Below are 24,909 nucleotides of genomic sequence, written 5' to 3' on the forward strand. Positions count from 1 at the left end.
GGAGAAATCAGTCCTGAATCAGCCCCAACTGCTCATTTAGAAGTTCATTTACTTTCAGGTTTTATGATAAAATAAAATGTATTTTTCTAATTATAAACGTAATATAAATACTTTGAAGAAAATTTGTAAAATACAGGAAAGTAGAATTGAACATTATTATAATCCTACCACCCAGACAGCCACTGTTAACATTTTATATGTTAAACTAGTACCAAATTTTAAAATCCCTGTGATACAACTTTGTAGTGATATAATGCAATAAGGGGCTCATAAATAACTAAAATGAAAAAAATATAGTGGAGTAATTCCAACTATGCTTAATGATGCAAGACTTAGGACGCTGAAAGAGATTATGAGTTCCTTAAGGGAAGATACCTTGTTCTAGTCATCTTTGTTATAGCCCAGCCATGGGACCAAGCATATTATACATATTATACATATTGTACATATTATACTATTCATTCCATAAATGTTCACTGAATAAATATCTAGAAAGAAAGGAAATCAGCAAATTTTTTTATTGTCAGGACTCTTCCTTCTATGATTACTCACCTGCTCACTTTCCAACTCTTCCCCCAATGACCTTATTTCTATCATTCATTGCCCTGTACTTTAGCTACAGTAATAACAGTTTGCTGCAGCCCAAAAGTGATGCTGTTTTATGCATTCATAACTTTACTCCTATCATTCCCCACCTTCTTCACTTAGCTAACATCTACTCATTCCTCATAATTTAGCTCAGATGTCATGTTCTTCAAGAAGACTCCCCTGACCTCATCATCCATCCCCAGACTAAGCTAAATGCTATGATTCTGGGCTCCCATAGTACCCAATACAAACATCCAACAATGCAGTTGCCACAAAACATGGAAACTAACCACTTATGTATTTGTGCCCACTCATAGAATGTAAGCTGTTTAAAGCTTCTTTCTTTATAGTCACAAATACCAGCACAGGTTCAATGAATATTTATTGAATGAATGAAAGAATGAACAAACTCATCTCATTCTTTTTTTTTTGTCTTAGTTTCTCTCTAATTTACCTCTGGTCAGCTGGTCACCCATAATTTTAATTATCTTAAAAAACAAATGAACAAAACCCCCTCTTGGTCATAAAACACAAATCAAAAATTAAAAACGGCAAACACTGAGTTCTGCTTATTCATCTAGCCAAAAAGTATTCCTTCTTAATATCTTACAATTAATATTTAATAAATAATTAATATCACCACCACTTTCTCCTAATGTCCTCTAAAGCAGAATCACATTTTAATAATCACTCTTTCACAATCACACATATTACTTACTTCTATTCTTCTTTCTCCCTGAAAAGATATAAAGTAGGTCCTGCCAACTCTTTCTCTAGTAATGTCATCAGGTCTGCTCCTCTCCTTTTCTATAGCCCCTGCCTTTAATCTCTTCCAATTTAGTTTGCTCTAGTTTCATCAAAGGAATAATTTAGTATATCCAAAATTAAACTACATACAAGGAATTCCTATTTTCTACTATACAGTATTCTAATTATACAGAATCCATAACTTTTAGCCTGGCTTTTAAAGCTATGCATCCCATACTCATCTCTACCAGTATTCCCTACCTTGTTTCCTCTCAGAAAACATATTTCCTTGTGTTTCTAGGTATGCATTTCCCATTGAAGCCAAGCAAATATTCCTGCTGTATACCATAGTAAATCTTCAAATTCTTTCATTGTTATCTTTGTACATAGAGTTTTACAGCTTTCCCTATTCTCTTCATGCCTTGATTCATCTTTAAAATCCCTGTTTACATCTCTCTTCCTCTTACAAAGATTCTTTAATTACCTTCAGGTCATACTAATTGCTCCCTTAATAAACAACCCTTCACCATTTGTATTTTACCTGAACTAACAATATTTTAGACCTTACTAGTATGTTGCTCTGTAAGTGTTTGGAAAGATCTTTATGTGTGTGCTTTTTTTTTTGTAAATTTATTTACTTTTGGCTGCACTGGGTCTTCGTTGCTGTGCGCAGCCTTTCTCTAGTGGCGAGCAGGGGCTACTCTTCGTTGTGGTGTGTGGACTTCTCATTGTGGTGGCTTCTCTTGTTGCAGAGCACAGGCTGTAGGCACGCAGGCTTCAGTAGTTTCGGCACATGGGCTCTAGAGCGCAGGCTCAGTAGTTGGTGCACACGGGCTTAGCTGCTTCACGGCATGTGGGATCTTCCTGGGCCAGGGCTCAAACCCGTGTCCCCTGCATTGGCAGGCAGATTCTTAAACACTGCACCACCAGGGAAGTCCTGTATGCGCTTTTTGATTGTTGAGAACAGGTGTATTGTTTTTTCCTACAGGGCTTAATCTAGCAGCACTCTCATACAAGCTGGCTTCTTAATAGGTGCTGCTAATTTTTTATCTTACATTTAAGGGAACTCAATAAATTGTCTGAATTAAATTAAATTGAACTGGCTGTTCTTCATCAATAAACTTTACAAGTGATAGTGAAATAAAGGGTAAATTTAAATTATAGTTAGTGTTTAAAATTGGTAATACTTCCTATAATCCTACCCAGCTTATAACATTTGCATGGAGCTTTTGCATATGTATTCAAATGTTACTTCTGCTTTTCAGTCCCATCCCCGTCTCCATTCCCCTTACCACCAAATGTCCATGTGAAGAAAACCTGAAGCAAACTGAAAGGCATACTAGAGAATATCACTTTTCACGTAAGTCCCACTGCTCATATTTATTTACATATCTGGTATGAAGCCACCATATCAATATTCTTCACATTGAGAGCTTTATTATGGCCTCCCTATGTCAAAGGATAATTAATACTTTAGACAATTTCTATCACAGAGCTTAACAAATTTACTTACCTACACAATTTAGCAACAAGAAACAATAAAAGAAAATGCCACAGTGTTTCTGCCCATTCTATATTGTCACGAGGCTAATAAAAATTCACTTTTGTGGCAATACTGTATAAGAAATAAAGGACGTAAAATGCGATTTTGAATAAAAATTTGTATCTATTACATTCATTTTGTATTATTTCTTTTAAAGAACTAAAACCATCAAAAACCTGTTAAGATATTTAGTTAATGGATAAAACAAACTTTATGTTTTAAACAATAACTTACAGGATCAGCAGGTCCACAGAATTCTCGAAATGTCACTGTAGGATTAGTCTGTTGAATCTCCATTGCTACACAAGGGCCAGAATACATTTCTGTCACCATTTCCTATAATATGTAATATAAAATAATATTAACAAACAAGTAGAATTTAATAATCTTTTACTCCTCCTCTTTTAATTGTACCACTATTCTACTGAACTCAAAATGTTAGAGTTATGTTTGACATCTTCTCTACCTGTACCCTCTATGACAAGCAGTTCCCACATTTTGTCCATTTTTCCTGCAAAAATGTATTTTAGATATGTCCCCTTTTCTCCATTCCTACCACAACCACTTTTAGTTTAATGCTTTACCACTTGACATGTTCACTATTTGAAATTAGCTTCTAGTACATCTTCCTTTTAAAAGGCTCTCTCCCCTTGAACACAGTACTGTCAAACGAACACTTCTAAAGATATAAATTCCAAAGTGTTTACCACAAAGAAACTTATAAAAATCATAATGAGTTCCAGCAATAAGGAAAAACAGGCACCAGATTTATTCTCTCACATTAAACATGTAGAAACTAAAAAAATATATATATAAAACAACAGTTTTCAGACACTGGATGACAAACAGCACAGTACTATGATCCCCTAGAGGAGGAAAACAAAAGCTATATAACAGCCCCATCTTACTGCCTGAAGGCTTCCAGACAGTGGGATAGGTAGAGCAAACACAAAAGGGCCCAACATTCTCACTGAGTAGAAGAGACAAAGACTGGAGTTTAGGGAGACCAATGAGGCTAGAATTTGCAGGACAGAATACTACAGGAGGTGGGAGAGCTACAGGAGAGTAAGCTACAGGGATTTGCAGAGAAGTTCACTTGAGTCTTTGACTAAGAGTCTGTGTATGTATAAAGCATACTACCCAAGGCTGAAAAAAGAACTACCAGAAAGCAGAAAATGAAACAATTCACAAAGATAGCACAAGGCTGAGAAGAGTTTGTGCTTCTAACAGCCAGCGTGGAAAGCCCTCATATGATACACAGGGCATCAGGCAGAGTCCTCAGAATGGTACTGCATCATAGTAATTGGCCTAAACTTGCTTTAGATATGGAATGCTCTATACCTATCCTATAAAAACTTAAAAGCAAGTCTCAGAAGGGTCCAACTGATCCCAAGTAACTTGACTGAGTGCCAGAACAAAGTTAAACATTCTTCAAAGGAATACAAAAATACCATGTAACACTGTAAGTTTCACAACATCAGCATATAGTAAAAACTACCAAGCATGCAAAGAAGTAAGAAAATATGAACCATCACCAGAAGGAAATAAATAGACCCAGCAATGACAGAAATGATGGATGTAATTACAGAAGAATTTTAAAACAGTCACTATAAATAGGTTCTATATGCTCAAAATATAGAAGGAAACATGGACATAATGCACAGAAAACAGAAGATATTAAAAAGATCCCAATAGAACTTCTAGAGATGAAAATTACATCTGAACTTAATACACTTTATGGGATAAACAGGATAAGATTTTGTGGAAGATCAATGCATTTGAAGGCATGCAATAGAAACTATAAAAAGCAAGCATGGAGAGAAAGAAAGAAAAATTTAAAAACTAAAAAAAAAAGACTTGTGGGACAATGACAAGCTATGTAATTGGAGCCCCAAAAGAAGAAAGGGTGATGAACAGAAATATATTTCAAGAATTAATTGCTAAAAAGAGTTCAAATTTGGTGAAACCCACAAACTCACATATCCAACATATCCATATCCACATATCCAAATCAAAGGAAAATAAATGGAAAGAAAAATAAAGTAGGGCACATCATAATCAAATTGGCTATAAAACAACAACAACAAATAAAACAACCCAGTGATAAACAGTAAAAACAAAAACCTTAGAAACATCCAAAAAAAGAAACATAACAGTAGAACAAAGATAAGGATAAAAACAATAACAACAACCTATCTAGAATTCTATACCCGGTTGAGAAAACATTTGGAAAATATTTTCCAAAATGAATGAAAAATAAAGACTTTTTCAGAGTATAGGTCTTTAACCTCCTTGGTTAAGTTTATTCCTAGGTATTTTATTCTTTTTGATGCAACTTTATTTTTTTATTATTTTTTTTTATGTTGGGGGTAGGAGTTTATTAATTAATTAATTTATTTTTGCTGTGTTGGGTCTTCGTTTCTGTGCGAGGGATTTCTCTAGTTGTGGCAAGTGGGGGCCACTCTTCATCGTGGTGCGTGGGCCTCTCACTATCGTGGCCTCTCTTTTTGCGGAGCACAGGCTCCAGACGCGCAGGCTCAGTAGTTGTGGCTCACAGGCCTAGTTGCCCCACGGCATGTGGTTCCTCCAGACCAGGGCTCGAACCCGTGTCCCCTGCATTAGCAGGCAGATTCTCAACCACTGCGCCACCAGGGAAGCCAATTTGATGCAACTTTAAATGGTGATTGTTTTCTTGCTTTCTCTTTCTGATAGTTCATTATTGGCGTATAGAAAAGCAACACATTTCTATATATTAATCTTATATCCTGCAACTTTACTGAATTCACTTATTAATTCTAATAGTTTTTTTTCGTGGAGACTTTAGAATTTTCTCTATATAGTACCATATCATCTGCAAATCATGACAGTTTTATTTCTTCCCTTCCAATGTGGATGCCTTGTATTTCCTTTTCTTGTCTGATTACTGTGACTAGGACTTCTAATACTATGTTAAATAAAAGTTGGGAGAGTGGGCATCCTTGTCTTGGAAGTGAAAGACCTATACTATGAAAACCATAAAACACTGCTGAAGGAAATTAAAGACAATACAAAGAAATGGAAAGACTGCAGAAATTAATATTATTAAAATGGCTATATTACCCAAAGCAATCTATAGATTTAATGCAATCCCTTTCAAAATAGCCAAAAAATTTTGCACAGAATTCAAACAAATAATCCTAAAATTTATATGGAACCACAAAGGACCCTGAATTGCCAAAGGAATCTTCAGGAAAAAAAGAACAAAGCTGGAGGTATCATGCTCCCTAACTTCAGACTATACAACAAAGCTACGGTAGTCAAAATAACATGGTACTGACACAAAAACAGACACATAGATCAAGGGAACAGAATAGAGAGCCCAGAATAAACCCACACACTTATGGTCACTCCACAACAAAGGAGGCAAGAATATACAATGGAGAAAAGACAGTCCCTTTAACAAGTGGTGCTGGGAAAACTGTACAGCCACATGTAAGAGAGTGAAATGAGAACATTTCCTCATACCATATACAAAAATATACTCAAAATAAAGGCCTAAGTGTAAGACCTGAAACCAAAAATTTCTAGAAGAAAACATAGGCAGAACACTTTAACATAAATCCTAGCAATATTTTTTTTGGATCTGTCTCCTATGGCGAAAGAAATAAAAGCAAAAATAAATATACTGGACCTATTAAACTTAAAAGTTTTTATACAGCAAAGGAAACCATTGACAAATGAAAAGACAACCGACTAAATGGGAGAAAATATTTGCAAATGCTATGACTGATAAGGGGTTAATATCAAAACATAAATAAAAAGCTCATACAATTCAATATCAAAAAAACAAACAACTCGATTAAAGAACTGAATAGACATTTTTCCAAAGAAGACCTACAGATGGCCAACAGGCACATGAAAAGATGCTCAACACTGCTAATCATCAGAGAAATGCAAATCAAAACCACAATGAGATATCACCTCACATCTGCTAAAATAGCTATTATCAAAAAGTCTACAAACAACAAACACTGGTGAGGATGTGGAGAAAAGGGAACCCAAGTACACTCTCAGTGGGAATGTAAATTAGTGCAGCCACTATGGAAAACAGTACGGAAGTCCCTCAAAAAACTAAGAATAGAACTACCATATGATCCAGCAATTCCACTGCTGGGTATATATCTGAAGAAAATGGAAACACTAATTCAAAACCATACATGCATTCCAATAGCAGCATTATTTACAAGAGCCAAGATATGGAAGCAATCTAAGTATCCAACACAGATGAATGGATAAGATGTGGTATATATACATACAATGGAATACTACCCAGTCATAAAAAAGAATGAAATTCTGCCACTGGCAACAATGTGCATGGACCTAGAGGCTTAGTGAAGTAAGTCACAGAAAGACAAATACTCTATATGTTATCATTCATATGCAGAATCTTAAAAATAAAACAAACACATGTATATAACAAAAGAGAAACAGACTCACAGATGTAGAGAACAAACTAATGGTTACCAGTACGGAGAGGGAAAGGAGTAGGGGCAAGTCAGGGGTATGGGATTAAGACATACAAACTGGCATACATAAAATAAGCAACAAGGATATATTGTCAGGGAAATATAGCCATTATTTTTAATAACTTTAAATGGAATATAATCTATAAAAATATTGAATCACTGTGTTGTACACCTGAAACTAATATAATATTGTAAATCACTGATCTTTCAATTAAAAAAAGACTTTTTCAGACAAACAAAATCTGAGAGAATTCACCACCACCAGCCACATACCACAGAAAATGTTAAAGGAAGTACTTCAGACAGAAGAAAAATAATGCCAGACAAAAATATGGATCTATACAAAACAATGGTAAACATGTGGGTAAATATAAAACATATTTCACAGCAACTAAAAAAGAAAAAAATGTAATTGATTATTTAAAGCAAAAATATTAAAAATGTATTGCAGAGTTTATAACATATATAGATGTAAAATGTATGACAACAGCATGTAGAATAGGAGAGAAGAAATGGAAGTATACTCTTTTAGGGTTCTTAACTCTATATGTGAAGTGGTTTAATGAAAAACATGCTCAAAGAAAAGTGCCTCTCACAGTGTCTGAAACATTCAATGAATGGAACACTTCAGGCAGAAGTGAAAATACATATAAAGCCTGGAGGAAAAAGTACAGTTGGGGTATATGAAGATCAGTAAAGGAGCCATGGTATCAGGATCTGAGTGAGACCAGAGGAAAGCAGTTAAGAGACGAGGCCAGATCATAGAGGGCCATGTAAACCATTGTAATGACTTTTGAAGGTTTATGATACATAATGCCAAAGTAAAATAAAGGCAATTTATTACAGAATATTTAAATATTAATCCAAACTCAGTCATCATGCCTACTAGAAATGCCAGAAGTTAAAGGAGGGAGAGAACTTCATAATTAATATGGTACACAGAACCCTACTCATTAGAATCCCTAGATGTATGCCCCTGAAGTCACTTTACTATTTCACAAAGGTCATAGGAAATTGATTTTTATGGATAATTATGTTGAGTAGGATTTTCTGTCTAATGAAATTGAAGTACTGCCTACACATAAATGTCAAGAGCCAAGTTGTCAGTAGGGGTAGAAGAAGACATGAGCATGTTATCCAAAAACAGAAGTGTAACTTTTGTCCACCTTTCTTTCACCTGTCTCTCTTTCAGTATTAATAACAAATACCAGTAAAATGATAAACATAGAGGGCTGCACAAAATGCAAAGAAAAGGACTCCATCAATAGCAAAAAGTGTTCCTTAAAAAATGGACTTGAGAATGCTGTTAACAGATTAAGAGAATTAATTAATTAAAAGAATTAACAGAATTCTCAAGTCACCTAGGTCTTTACTTAAGCAAAACACTGTCAAACAAAAAAGCACTTGTTTCCTTCCTTAATAGCCCTTTGACTACCATCCTTAAGCAGTTGCAGTGGGATGTCTGATTTAATATCTCTCCTCACCAGGACATAAGCTCCATGAATGCAGGTAGTGTGCTTTTTTTGTTCATTTCTGTCTCCCTGGTAGCCAACACATTGTACGGCCCACAGGAGATACTCAATACATGTGTAGTAAATAATTGGATCATGATAACTCTATAAGATAGGAATTATTACCTTTTAATGACTGCAAATGCTGAAACAGCAAATTTAACTGTAAATGATCAACACAGAATCTACTATAAAGATTCTCAGCTACAGTAATAACAATAATAGTAGTAATAATAAAAATAGCTAATATTTACTAAAGCAATAGTCTCAGTATGTGAGACTGCTTTATATGGTTTATTTCATTTAATCACAATAACTTCATAAAGTAATAGTGTTGTTTCTATTTTATATATGGGTAAACTAAGGCTTAAAGAAGGTAAATAACTTCCATGGTCACACAGCTGGTGGGTGTGTTTGGGATTTGAACTTTGCATCTGACTCCATAGCCAAAAAAAAAAAAACAACAACAAAGGAAACTGAGGTCAGGAAGCTGTAAGCTGTTGCAATGAATTTTGGGAAACAGGAAAATTTTACAGTTTCAAGCAAGTAACATGGGAAAACCTAGAACTAGAGTAGAATTATTAAAAAATATCTGGTACAACAGTGTCAGTGATGCTGTACTATTTCACACTACATATTCTACATTTCACACCCTTACATCTTTAAGTTCAAAACAATAAAATGGATGAAACCACTAATATGACCTTATATATCTTATTTCTTTTGTAAGTAAGAATCTGAAGACAAAGAGGGTAAAGTGCTGTACTAAAAGTCAGAGTAAGAATCAGATCACCTGTTTTTGTTTCTTTAGACTATGTTGCCTCTTAAGATTATTTTTACATGGCCTACTTTATAGAATTAAATAAATCTCATAAAATTAAGAGACATCCAGTATCAGCATTTAAAAACTTACCTCTTCCTTGAACTTAAAACTTGAGTCCTAAATATTAACTGTCATGAAAAATAAGAGACCCAAGAGGAAATACAACAATCACAATAGCAAATGAGACCCAGGATTTGCTATCTGGTTTTTGCTATCCCAAACTACCCAATGTAAGATATCCCAATCATATGCATTTCTAGTATATGAATACAGACCATCATACAACTTCCTTTGAATGAAATAGTCAGAATCATGAAATGGGAAAAGACCTTTAAAAGAATCAGAGGCTATATACCATTCATAAGAATGTATTTACTTCAATAAAATATTACTGGGATAAAAACACTCTTTCCCTTTGGGGAAAATGTTCAAGGAAACAACATTTCTTAGCATAAATAAAATTTTATATCATATAAATGCAGTAACATCTCAAAGATACCTGGATATTGATATATTCTGGTTCATATATATAGTGCATTCTCCCATTAAGATACTGCTACAAACCAATAATCTGAAATACTTGTTTTCAGCGGAATAAGCCATTTTAAGCTGAATAAAAACCATAACCATTACTAAAAATTACTCACAAGACTAATAATTACTCTGAATAAGGTAGTTTTTCCCCTTCCAAACAGTCCCTCTGTTTCTTCTCCTAAGTAGGTTCTTTTATTAATATTACAAGATTTAAATAGTAATTACAGACAATATCTTACTGAGAAGATTAAACCGAAGAAAGTACATCAATATCAATCATTCTGGGCTGTCCTGACATTAAAGTATAATATTGCTATTGCCATTCAAATTCCTGATTTCTCAGGGGAAATGACAAATACACTCAGTGATGTTTTTATCTTTATCTCCAGAATCCCAAGATCAAAAAATTCTAAGAGTAAATGTATAGTATATAAAAAAATTGCATGTATGGTATTTTCAAAGCACAGTATAGCACAGAAATATAATGTTGTACACATGAAACATATAATGTTATAAACCAATGTTACCTCAATAAAAAATAAAAGAAAAAGATGAGGCTTTTTTTTTTAAAAAAAGTTTTTTACCAAAGGGAAATATGGCCTACCTCAGATATGTACATAAAACATTAATGTCCTCAACTGCTACTTGCTACCAAATTCAATACTACCTGATGTTGTATGAGAATGTAACTCAGGATCAAGGCTACTGTAAGATATGCCTCCACAAGTCTGTTCATCTTATGTACAATAAAACTATAATATAATGTGCATTAATAAAGGTAGTTGCTTCTAACCATATTTTTTAAAAAGCCAATCAAACACAGAAAAGAAGGAAAATGTAAAAAGGGAAGATTTAAGAAATGGAAAACATGTGTCACTGGTTGAATAAATGATGTTAAGATAAGAACGGTGGAGGGGACCTTCAAGATGGCGGAAGAGTAAGACGTGGAGATCACCATCCTCTCTGCAAAATACTTCAAAAAAAAAATCTCCACGTGGAACAACTCCTACAGAGCAACTACTGAATGCTGGCAGAAGACCTCAGATTTCCCAAAAGGCAAGAAACTTGCACCTGGGTAGGGCAAAAGAAAAAGCAGAGACAAAAGAATAGGGACAGGACCTGCACCGCTGGGAGGGAGCTGTGAAGGAGGAAAAGTTTCCACACACTAGGAAGCCCCTTCGCTGGTGGAGATAGGGGGTGAGTTGGGGAGAAGCTTCGGAACCACAAAGGACGGCGCAGCAACAGGGGTGCAGAGGGTGAAGCAGAGAGATTCCCACACAGAGGATCGGTGCCGACCAGCATTCAACAGCCTGAGAGGCTTGTCTGCTCACCTGCTGGGGGGGCTGGAGACTGGGAGATGAGGCTCCAGCTTCAGAGGTCAGATCCCAGGGAGAGGACTGGGGTTGGCTGCGTGAACACAGCCTGAAGGGCGTGTGTTCACCACAGCTAGCAGGGAGGGAGTCCAGAAAAAGTCTGGAACTGCTTAAGAGGCAAGAGACAAATGTTTCGGGGTGCACGAGGAGAGGGGATTCAGATCACTGCCTAAATGAGCTCCAGAGAAGGGTGTGAACCACAGCTATCAGCACAGACAGCAGAGGTGGGCATGAAATGCTAAGGCTGCTGCTGCAGCCACCAAGAAGCCTGTGTGCAAGCACAAGTCACTATCCACACCTCCTCTCCCAGGAGCCTGTGCAACCCACCACTGCCAGGGTCCCGTGATCCAGGGACAACTTTCCCGGAAAACACATGGTGCACCTCAGGCTGGTGAAACGTCACGCCAGCCTCCTCTGCTGCAGGCTCGCCCTGCATTCTGTACCCGTCCCTGCCCCTGGCCTGAGTGAGCCAGAACCCCCTAATCAGCCACTCCTTTAACCCCATCCTGTCTGGGCGAAGAACAGATGCCAGAGGGCGACCCACACGCAGAGACGGGGCCAAATCCAAAGCTGAACCCCAGGAGCTGTGCAAACAAAGAAGAGAAAGGGAAATCTCTCCCAGCAGCCTCAAGAGCAACAGATTAAATCCCCGCAATCAACTTGATGTACCCTGCGCCTCTGGAATACCTGAATAGGCAATGGATCATCCCAAAACTGAGGCAGTAGACTTTGGGAATAACTGTAGACTTGGGGGTTGCTTTCTGCATCAATTTGTTTCTGGTTTTATGTTTATCTTAGTTTAGTACTTAGAGCTTATTATCACTGGTAGATTTGTTTATTGATTTGGTTGCTCTCTTCCTATTATATATATATTTTTTCTTTTTTCCCTCCCTTCTTCTCTTTTTGGGAGTGTGTGTGTGTATGCTTCTTGTGTGATTTTGTCCGTATAGGTTTGCTTTTACCATTTGTCCTAGGATTCTGTCCGTTTTTTTCTTGTTCTTTCTTGTTTTAGTATAGTTTTTAGCGCTTGTTATCATTGGTGGATTAGTTTATTGGTTTGGTTGCTCTCTTCTTTCTTTTGGATTTTTATAACATTTTAATATTTGTATTTTAAAAATATATTTTAATTATTTTATTTTATTTATTTAGTTTTTCTTTCTTTCTTTTTTCCTTCCTTTTCTTCCGAGACATCTGGTTGACAGGGTCTTGGTGCTCTGGTTGGGTGTCAGGCCTGAGCCTCTGAGGTGGGAGGCTGACTTCAGGACACTGGTCCCCCAAGGACCTCCCAGCCCCACATAATATCAATCGGCGAGAGCTCTCCCAGAGATCTCTGTTTCAACACTAAGACCCAGCTCCACTCAATTACCAGCTCCACTCTACGACCAGGATGCCCATGCCAAACAACTAGCAAGACAGGAACACAACCCCACACATTAGCAGATAGGCTGCCTAAAATCATAATAAGCTCACAGACACCCCAAACCACACCACCAGATGTGGTCCCTCCCATCAGAAAGGCAAGATCCAGCCTCATCCACCAGAACACAGGCAGCAGTCCCCTGCACGAGTAAGCCTACACAACCCACTGAACAAACCTTAGCCACTGGGGGTAGACACCAAAAACAACGGGAACTACAAACCTGCTGCCTGCGAAAAGGAGACCCCAAACAAGGTAAGTTAATCAAAATGAGAAGATAGAGAAACACATAGCAGATGAAGGAGTAAGGTAAAAACCCACCAGACCAAACAAATGAAGATGAAATAAGCAGTCTACCAGAAAAAGAATTCAGAGTAATTATAGTTAAGATGATAAAAATCATGGAAATAGAATGGAGAAAATACAAGAAACGTTAAACAAGGACCTAGAAGAACTAAACAGCAAACAAAGATGAACAACGAAATAAATGAAATTAAAAATTCTCTACAAGGAATCAAAAGCAGAATAACTGAGGCAGAAAATGGATAAGTGACCTGGAAGATAAAATAGTGGAAATAACTACCACAGAGCAGAATAAAGAGAAAAGAATTGAGGACATTCTCAGAGACCTCTGGGACAACATTAAATGCCCCAAAATTCAAATTATAGGGGTCCCAGAAGAAGAAGAGAAAAAGGACTGAGAAAATATTTGAATAGATTATAGTTGAAAAATTCCCTAATACGGGAAAGGAAGTAGTCAATCAAGTCCAGGAAGCACAGAGAGTCCCATACAAGATAAATCCAAGGAGAAACACACCAAGACACATATTTATAAAGCTATCAAAAATTAGATACAAAGGAAAAATATTAAAAGCAGCAAGAGAAAAGCAACAAATAACATACAAGGAAATTCCCATAAGGTTAACAGCTAATCTTTCAGCAGAAACTCTGGAAGCCAGATGGGTGTGGCAGGACATATTTAAAGTGATGAAAGGGACAAACCTACAACCAAGATAACTCTATCCAGGAGGGAGGGAGATGCAACAGTGAGGAGATATGGGGATATACGTATATGTATGGCTGATTCACTTGGTTATAAAGCAGAAACTAACACACCATTGTAAAGCAATTATACTCCAAAAAAGATGTTAAAAAAAAAAAAGATTACTCTACCCAGCAAGGACCACATTCAGATTCAATGGGGAAATTAAAACCTTTACAGACAAGCAAAAGTTAAGAGAATTCAGCACCACCAAACCAGCTTTACAACCAATGCTAAAGAAACTTCTATAGGCAGGAAACACAAGAGAAGGAAAAGACCTACAATAACAAACCCAAAACAATTAAGAAAACGGTAATAGGAACATACATATCGATAATTACCTTAAATGTAAACGGATTAAATACTCCAACCAAAAGACACAGAAAGCTGAAAGCATACAAAAACAAAACCTGTATCTAGGCTGTCTACAAGAGACCCACTTCAGACCTAGGGACACATACAGACTGAAAGTGAGGGGATGGAAAAAGATATTCCATTCAAACGGTAATCAAAAGAAAGCTGGAGTAGCAATTCTCATATCAGACACAATAGACTTTAAAATAAAGAATATTACAAGAAACAAAGAAGGACACTACATAATGATCAAGGGATCAATCTAAGAAGAAGATATAACAATTGTAACTATTTATACACCCAACATAGGAGCACCTCAATATATAGGGCAAATGCTAACAGCCATAAAAGGGGAAATCAACAATAACAAAATAATAGTAGAGGACTTTAACACCCCACTTTCACCATGGACAGATCATCCAAGATGAAAATAAATAAGGAAACACAAGCTTTAAAAGACACATTAAACAAGATGGACTTAATAGATATTTATAGAACATTCCATCCAAAAACAACAGAATACACTTTCTTCTCAAGTGCTCATGGAATGTTCTCCAGGATAGATCATATCTTGGGTCACACATCAAGACTTGGTAAATTTAAGAAAATTGAAATCGTATCAAGTATCTTTTCTAACCACAACACTATGAAAGTAGATATCAACTACAGGAAAAAATATGTAAAGAATACAAACAGATGGAGGCTAAACAATATGCTATTAAATAACCAAGAGATCACTGAAGAAATCAAAGAGGAAATCAAAAAACACCTAGAAAAATATGACAATGAAAACACGATGACCCAAAACCTATTTGAAGCAGCAAAAGCAGTTCTAAGAAGGAAGTTTATAGCAACACAATCCTACCTCGAGGAAAAAGAAAAACCTCAAATAAACAACCTAACTTTACACCTTAAGCAATTAGAGAAAGAAGAACAAAAAAAACCCAAAGCTAGCAGAAGGAAAGAACTGATAAAGATCAGACTAGAAATAAATGAAAAAGAAATGAAGGAAACAATAGCAAGGATCAATAAAACGTAAAACTGGTTCTTTGAGAAGATAAACAAAATTGATAAACCATTAGCAAGACTCATCAAGAAAAAAGGGAGAAGACTCAAATCAATAGATTTAGAAATGAAAAAAGAGAACTAACAACTGACACTGCAGAAATACAAAGGATCATGAGAGATTACTAAAAACAACTATATACCAATAAAATGGAAAACCTGGAAGAAATGGACAAATTCTTAGAAAAGTACAACCTTCCAAGACTGAACCAAGAAGAAACAGAAAATATAAACAGACCAATCTCAAGCACTGAAATTGAAATTAAAAATCTTCCAACAAACAAAAGCCCAGGACAAGATGGCTTCACAGGCGAATTCTAACATTTACACAAGAGCTAACACTTATCCTTCTCAAACTCTTCCAAAATATAACAGAGGGAGGAACACCCCCAAACTCATTCTATAAGGCCACCATCACCCTGATACGAAAATCAGACAAAGATGTCACAAACAAAAAAACTACAGGCCAATATCACTAATGAACACACATGCAAAAATCCTCAACAAAATACTAGCAAACAGAAACCAACAGCATATTGAAAGGATCATACACCATGATCAAGTGGGGTTTATCCCAGGAAAGCAAGGATTCTTCAATATATGCAAATCAATCAATGTGATTTGTATTAACAAATTGAAGGAGAAAAACCATATGATCATCTCAATAGACGCAGAAAAAGCTTTTGACAAAATTCAACACCCATTTATGATAAAAACTCTCCAGAAAGTAGGCAGAGAGGGAACCTACCTCAACATACTAAAGGCCATATATGACAAACCCACAGCCACCATCGTTCTCAATGGTGAAAAACTGAAACCATTTCCACTAAGATCAGGAACAACAAGGTTGCCCACTCTCACCACTATTATTCTACATAGTTTTGGAAGTTTTAGCCACAGCAATCAGAGAAGAAAAATAAGTAAAAGGAATCCAAATCGGAAAAGAAGAAGTAAAACTGTTACTGTTTGCAGATGACGTGATACTATACATAGAGAATCCTAAAGATGCTACCAGAAAACTACTAGAGCTAATCAATGAATCTGGTAAAGTAGCAGGATACAAAATTTAATGCACAGAAATCTCTGGCATTCCTATACACTAATGATGAAAAATCTGAAAGAGAAATAAGGAAACATTCCCATTTACCACTACAACAAAAAGAATAAAATATCTAGGAATAAACCTACCTAAGAAGACAGAAGATCTGTATGCAGAAAACTATAAGACACTGATGAAAGAAATTAAAGATGATACAAACAGATGCAGATATACCATGTTCTTGGATTGGAAGAATCAACATTGTGAAAATGACTATACTACCCAAAGCAATCTACAGATCCAACTGCAATTCCTATCAAGCTACCAATGGCATCTTTCACAGAACTGTAACAAAAAATTTCACAATTTGTATGGAAACACAAAAGACCCTGAATAGACAAAGCAATTTTGAGAAAGAAAAGCAGAGCTGGAGGAATCAGGCTCCCTGACTTCAGACTATACTACAAAGCTACAGTAATCAAGAAAGTATGGTACTGGCACAAAGACAGAAATATATATCAATGGAACAGGATAGAAAGCCCAGAGATAAACCCACACACATATGGTCACTTATTTTTGATAAAGGAGGCAAGAATATACAATGGAGAAAAGACAGCCTCTCCAATAATTGGTGCTGGGAAAACTGGACAGCTACATGTAAAAGAATGAAATTAGAACACTCCCTAACACCATACACAAAAATAAACTCAAAATGGCTTAAAGCCCTAAATGTAAGGCCAGATACTGTAAAACTCTTAGAGGAAAACATAGGCAGAACACTCTTTGACATAAATCACAGCAAGATTCTTTTTGACCTACCCCCTAGAGAAATGGAAATAAAAACAAAACTAAACAAATGGGACCTAATGAACCCTAAAAGCTTTTGCACAGCAAAGGACATCATAAACAAGACAAAAAGACAACCCTCAGAATGGAAGAAAATATTTGCAAATGAAGCAACGACAAAGGATTAATCTCCAAAATTTACAAGCAGCTCATGCAGCTCAACATCAAAAAAACAAACAACCCAATCCAAAAATGGGCAGAAGATATACAGACTGGCAACAAACACATGAAAGGATGCTCAACATCACTAATCATTAGAGAAATGCAAATCAAAACTACAGTGAACTATTACCTCACACCAGTCAGAATGGCCATCATCGAAAAATTTACAAACAATAAATGCTGGAGAGGATGTGGAGAAAAGGGAACTCTCTTGCACTGTTGGTGGGAATGTAAATTGATACAGCCACTATGGAGAACAGTATAGTTCTTAAAAACCTAAAAATAGAACTACCATACGACCCAGCAATCCCACTACTGGGCATATACCCTAAGAAAACCATAATTTAAAAAGAGTCATGTACCACAGTGTTCACTGCAGCTCTATTTACAATAGCCAGGACATGGAAGCAACCTAAGTGTCCATCGACAGATGAATGGATAAAGAAGATGTGGCACATATATGCAATGGAGTATTACTCAGCCATAAAAAGAAACGAAATTGAGTTATTTGTAGTGAGGTGGATGGACCTAGAGACTGTCATATAGAGTGAAGTCAGTCAGAAAGAGAAAAACAAATACCATATGATAACACATATATATGCAATCAAAAAAAAAAAAAAGGTTCTGAAGAACCTAGGGGCAGGACAGGAATAAAGACACAGATGTAGAGAATGGACTTGAAGACACAGGGAGGGGTAAGTGTAAGCTGGGACGAAGTTAGAAAGTAGCATGGACATAGATACACTACCAAATGTAAAATAGATAGCTAGTGGAAAGCAGCCGCATAGCACAGGGAGATCAGCTTGGGCTTTGTGTCCACCTAGAGTCGTTGGCTAGGGAGGGTGGGAGGGAGACTCAAGAGGGAGGGGATATGGGGATATATGTATACGTATAGCTGATTCACTTTGTTATACAGCAGAAACTAACACTCCATTGTAAAGCAATTATACTCTAACAGAGATGTTAAAAAAAATAAAAATAATAGGTAATAGCTAAATTCATAAGCGCTAAGAATTTGAGATGAGGTAATAAATTTAATTGAAAGCATACAAATTGTCATCAAAAATTGTAGCATAGTCAGACAGAAAAAGACAAACATCGTATGATATCACTTATATGTGAATCTAAAAAAATGATACAAATGAACTTCCTTACAAAACAGAAACAGATTCACAGATTTAGAAAACACACTTACTGTTACCGAAAGGGAAACGGGGGGGGGGGAGAGATAAATTAGGAATTTGGGATTAACATATACACACACTACAATATATAAAATAGATAACCAACAAGGACTTATTTTATAGCTCAGGGAACTCTACTCAATAATCTGTAATAACCTGAATGGGAAAAGAATCTGGACAAGAATAGATATATGTATATGTATAACTGAATCACTTTGCTGTATACTTGAAACTGACACCACATTGTAAATCAACTATACTCCAATATAAAATGAAAATTTTAAAAATTTAAAAATAAATTAATAAAAAAATAAGAACACATTTTAAAATTTCTTCCATTTAAGAAAAGAAAGAGCATAACTCTAAAATCAGGAAGCTAACAAGATTAAAGTTCGATAACCTACAGCAAAACAACACTGGTTCCTCTAAAGAAGGGTGGATCACTACCAGTATGCTGAATGCAAAATATAATATCTCATTATTGGTCTTTACTATGTAGGGCTAAATAAGACAAAGGCTCAGGTCATTTCTTAAAGTAGGTTGAAAGGAAAGGGCATAGAGAAGTGAGGAGAAGGGAATCTAGTTTCATTGTCAGGAATAGTGAACTTTATGCAAAAAAAGAAAGCCAAAATTCTCTATAAAATAATGTGGGGGATGAGGGAGGCCACCAGCACAAACGTATCTAATTTGATAAAAGGCGAAAGAAACTAACTTTGATTAAATATCTATCATGTATTATTTTAAGAAACAACATTCAGTTTATCTGAATATAGTCTTGTTTTCAAGAATGAATTTCACTGCCCTCTAAACAACTCCCTTTAAGTCTAACCATTTCTTCAGTCTCTATCGCATTGTCAGATGATTCTATCTGCATTTGTAGCATTAAGTAGACACTAACTACCGCTATGAAGTTACATTAAGAACTATTTGCTCTCAACTTTTTAAAGCATTTTGGACAGTCTTCCACCCTGAGAATTTTATCATGTTCATAGATAATATCAAAATGTGTCAATATCTCAGCAAAGTGTTTTTTGATTCCTGTATATTTTTGTTTCATAAATGAAATAGCATCATATTTTTAAAACTGACCCAGTGGCTCTGAGGGATAAAAAATGCCTCAGTCACTGGTATGATCAGTTGGCAATTGGCAGAATCATGAATACTTCAAGCAATACTTTCATGATTATAAATTATACTGAGATCTACAAGATTTGAGATACACAAGTTGTTTTCAGTACCAATGCTTTACATTTATTTTGATACTTACGTTATACTCAGACACGACTCCTTTATAAATTTCATAAAACTCTTCAACATTAACTCGATCCATGTTGAACTATATTAAAAAAAAAAAAAACATAAGCCAACCAACACAACAGAATGAGCCACACTTAGCACTCAACATTTATGATCTCTTGGATATATTTCCTTTAAAATGTAAACCTTGAACAAATTAAACAATCTTTGAAGAAAAAGTGTTAAAGTGTTAAAGTTCAGATCATCAATAACAAATTATTGTTTATTAAAAATAAAAAATTATTTATAACATTTGAGTACTTAAATATATCAAGCATTGTTCTAGGTCCTGTAGGTACATCATCTCAGTTAATCATAAAAATCACCCTACAAGGTAAGTAATGTTAATAGCCCCCATTTACAGATGAGGTGAAGACTCAGAGGGGTTATGTAGCCTTCAGTACTTGGCATTCCATCTTAAGCAGTCTGATCTCACTGACCATACTCTCAACCACTACACTCTACCTCGCTGAATAAAACCTCATTCCTGGTACAGAAACGACGTATGTATCTATACAATGTAATGTTGTTTATCGATAGATTAGTGGCACAAATAAGAAGCACAGGGAGATCAGCTCGATGCTTTGTGACGACCTAGAGGGGTGGGATAGGGAGGGTGGGAGGGAGGGGATATGGGGATATATTTATACATATAGCTGATTTGCTTTGTTGTACAGCAGAAACTAACACAACATTGTAAAGCAATTATACTCCAATAAAGATGTAAAAATAAATGAATAAATAAAAATAAATTAAAAAAAATTTTTAAAGAAATATTACTAAAGAAAAGTTCTTCAAATTTTGTAGAGGGGGCTGGAAATAATACCCTTTTCCTCCCAAGCATTCAGAAAAATCCCTAGTCTGGCTCATAATAAAGCACTGACACCATTCATCTGGAAATCCCACTCCTCTTCAAAAAGAATTGTCAGAATATGCTAATAAGGTAAACCTACACGAGTCATTCTTATCCAGGCTGGATTCAAACTTAGAAATAAAATTTCATTAAGTTCTACCATCTCAAGAACCAGAACCTTAAATTTTTAAAAAATAGCCTCAGACTTCCCAATTTTGTTTTCCTCCCTACTTTGCTTCTTTATTGTTGCCAGGATTGAAGATCACTAAGAAGTTTCTGTCTACCAAGACAATAGTTCAAACTAGGAAGATTTATTTTCATAGGCAACATAACTATTACAGGGAGGGAATTTTGTTTGATTTCAGTATATTATTTGATATTCATACAAATTCTTATATTACTAATACCATAAAATAATAACAGAAAATATAATTTATTAAATACTTAGTAACTTGTACTGGAAATTCTACAAAGTATTGTGTAGGGTTATTTCATTTATTCCATGAAATAGTCCATTGAGGCAAATAATATTCTCATTGCCTAGCTGAGAAAACTGAAGATAAGAATGCTTAAAATCTGGCCAAGTTCACATACCTAGAAAGCAGAAGACACATGATTCAGAAATAGAGCTTTCTGATTCCAAAAATCACAACACGATTGCCACTAAACTACCATGCCTCCCCCGTAAGTTCAATTGATTCTTTTTTTGTAATTATTTTTTTTCACTGAGCACCTACTATGGACAATCACTATTCTAGGTTGTAGGCCTAGAGTTAGATCAATGATTAATTCTAAAATTTCCACAAGGATTACTACTTAAGGAGGCTTAGGTCCTATAACCCTGCAACTACATCACCAAGCTAATACTTTGAGAACGTTTTGGCTAACAATTTCATTATAGTCCTGGCTAAGATTCTTCAATTATTAACTTCCTCATCAGTCTCCAAGTTGTGCCTGATAACTCTGTAAACTAGCTGATATTTCTGATCTTTTCTCAGCTTATTAACGTTCCCACCAATCTGGGATACAAAATAGGCAGAACCTCAGTTAGTGTCCTGACCTCTGATTTTGGGTGATCCTAAGACTTCATAGAAATCAAAAGCAGTTCCTTTTCAGAAAAAGAGCAAATAAATTATATTGGTAAGAAAATTCTTTCCAAAACTGGCATTTCACTGTCATAATAATGCAAACTTGCTGGCCTTCAAAAATTGTAAAATGTAAAGACAGACTAATTAAAGATGATTTTAAACCCTAAAACAACACTAAAAAAATTTTTAGAGGTATAAGTAATAAATCGATAGTGGAAATAAAATGGAATCATTAAAAAAATCCCCATTAATGCAAAAAAGAGGAAAAATGAAACAAAAACAAAAAACAATTGTAAAATGTAAATTATTTGATTCCTATAATAATTTGCGCCCAATTTATCATCAAATGCACTGATAAGTATAGCACAAAGATATAGAAGGACTCTACAGAAGTTAATATTGTTTCTTCAGTGAAGCGTTTCCTAGAAATGTGCCAGCAGGGCAATTTTGAATGATTGTGGACTCCGGAGATCCAGTGGTATGACTGCCAAGAGAGGGGCTGAAATGTGCTAACTCCAAAGAAGATCCTGAGGGAAACTCCAGAAATCAGCAAAGGTCCTGGGAAAAATCTGAATTGATTCTCTTCTTAGTCACAAATCCAGACAACAGAAAATTCATTATAACTACTTAGCTTAATTCTATATTTTGTTTGGAGGAACTAAATGTATTGTTTCAGTCTGCATTTATTTTGCAACTAAAGTTCCAGGAATTACATAAACCTGCTTTATAAGCTTAAATTAGATGTACCATTAGAATATCAGTTCTCTTAGTGAGAGATTATATAGGTAAAGTCAGTTCCAAAATATTTTTTTACTATAAGGTTATCAAGTTCAACAAATATATCTTTTTATTTTTAATGCATTGAGTTCACAAGTACACAGAGAAAATTCAGTGTAAAAAATTTTCAAGCATACTTCAAAAAAAAAACACATTTCCTCAGTAAGTTATGACCCATTGCAAACTACCTACCATCTGCATAGCTGAAATTTCAAAACCTGCATCTCGGATAGCCATCAGAATCTTTCCCAGCAGTCCTGAAAATACAGAACAAATGAGGGCAAAAAATATAAAATTTCTAAGGCATTTTAGTTTCAGAGAAATGCAAATTTTCTATATCAAATTACTTTGCTTACATTCTATAGGAAGGAATCACATATTTCTGAGGGAAACTAAACCCCTAATACTGTAATCCCATTTGATTCACTTAGTAAAGTGCTTCAGGAATACCAACAATGATCTTGAAGATTAAGCAAAAAACTTTTAAGTTACTATTGCCTGTAAGGACCCTGAGGGCTAGTGATGTAAAGAATATGAAAATCAAACAATTAAAGTAATATTACCAAAAAAAATGAAATGTTCAAGTACCAGATACAGAAGGAGTTCACAGGAGCCGTTCAAAGAAGGAGAAATATCAAATTATAACTGAAGAGGGGAACAGAAGCTTCAAGGGGATATGAGAGCATGAACTGGCCCTTAAAGGCTATAGGTAGATGGCATTATATAGGGACAGAGGTATAAAAAGAGACAAGGCATAATTCTGGGAAAAATGTGAATATGTGTACAGAATAGTAAGAAGTCAAAAAAGAAAAAGATAAAAAAGGAAAAGAGATTTAATCCAAATTGATAAAGGCCTTAGATATCAACATGAGGAATTTGGTCTTTATCCCACGAATAGCAACATTTATAATGGTGTTTGTAGACTCTGGAGGTCTAGAACTGATTTTTTAGATTCCATTAGTCTCTATAAAAATCTCCTAAGTTTCTTTTTTTCAAGTGAACTAAAATTCTCTCTCTCTCTCTCTCTCTCTCTATCTCATACACACACACACACACACACACACACACACACACACACACACACTCCATATTCTGGATCATCTTGATGTTCACCTAATAACCCCAAAAAAACAAGTAGTATCAGTGCCCGAATGTGCATTTTTATTTACTATCTTACTGCTGCCAAATAGGCTATTTTAATTGTAGCTGGCTGAGGGATGAAAAAAAAAAAAAAGACAAGGACAGATCTATTTCTTAAATGATATGTTTGTACCAAGTGAAGGCCAAATGATACCATAACATGCTGTAGAAACAAAGGTTTCTCAGAAGTTTCAAGAGTAGAATAGGCCCGGTGGTGCAGTGGTTAAGACTTCAAGCTCCCAATGCAGGGGGCCCGGGTTCGATCCCTGGTCAGGGAACTAGATCCCACATGCATGCTGCAACTAAGAGTTTGCATGCCGCAACTAAGGAGCCCACCTGCTGCAACTAAGACCCAGTGCAACCTAATTAATTAATTAATTAAAAAAATAAAAGAGTAGAATAGGTCTGTGCCAAACTCAGAGCACTTAGTACCATATTCACGTTGAGCTTACTGATTACGTTTCAGCAAACATCTTTTGTCACATTAATGTTAACTTAAATTTTATCCATTTTATAGTTTTGTTTGTAATGAATTTGTAAACTGTTTTAGTTATACAATTTTATGTGCAAGCATTTATATTTAGTTGTATATTTAAGTTACATTATAATTAAGATATTTTATGTCAACACTGGGAATTCATGAGAAAATTTTTCCTTCAAAAGAAACACTGCCAAAAAAAAAAAAAAAAAAAGAAACACTGCCAAAAGAAATGGATCACTGAAAATGTTGAACAGGAGAATACAGGATAAATACAGTATTTTAGGAAGACTACTAATGTAATAATAATGGGCAAGCTGGTCTGAAGAAAAGAATAAGGGATAGAAAGAATAGCAAAGGCCGTTGAAGTCATCTACTGTGCTGACTAGACTTGGATGGCAGTAGTAGAGAAATAAAGAAGTAATGAATATAAGATATTTCCAAACAAAAAGTAACAAGACTAAAGTAACAAGACTCAAGTGAACATAGAGTGGGAACATGAAGGAATAAAGGTTTTGAGTCTAAGTAACTAGAAGAATGATAG

The 24,909-nt window shown here is 35.4% G+C and overlaps 1 protein-coding gene across 1 annotated transcript in view; it reads right to left on the reverse strand.

The window, feature by feature from the left end:
- Positions 1-24,909, reverse strand: part of NME7 (NME/NM23 family member 7) — a 262,372-nt gene that overhangs the window by 131,874 nt on the left and 105,589 nt on the right. The window contains exons 9-11 of the mRNA XM_082659949.1: positions 22,940-23,004; positions 20,001-20,069; positions 3,113-3,214 (exon numbers count right to left, since the gene is read on the reverse strand). Coding sequence (XP_082516075.1) covers positions 3,113-3,214; positions 20,001-20,069; positions 22,940-23,004 — 236 coding nt within the window. The remainder of the gene's footprint in view (positions 1-3,112; positions 3,215-20,000; positions 20,070-22,939; positions 23,005-24,909) is intronic.

Source organism: Grampus griseus (genome assembly GCF_964374135.1).
Source record: "Grampus griseus genome assembly, chromosome: 1".
Lineage (NCBI taxonomy): Eukaryota > Metazoa > Chordata > Mammalia > Artiodactyla > Delphinidae > Grampus > Grampus griseus.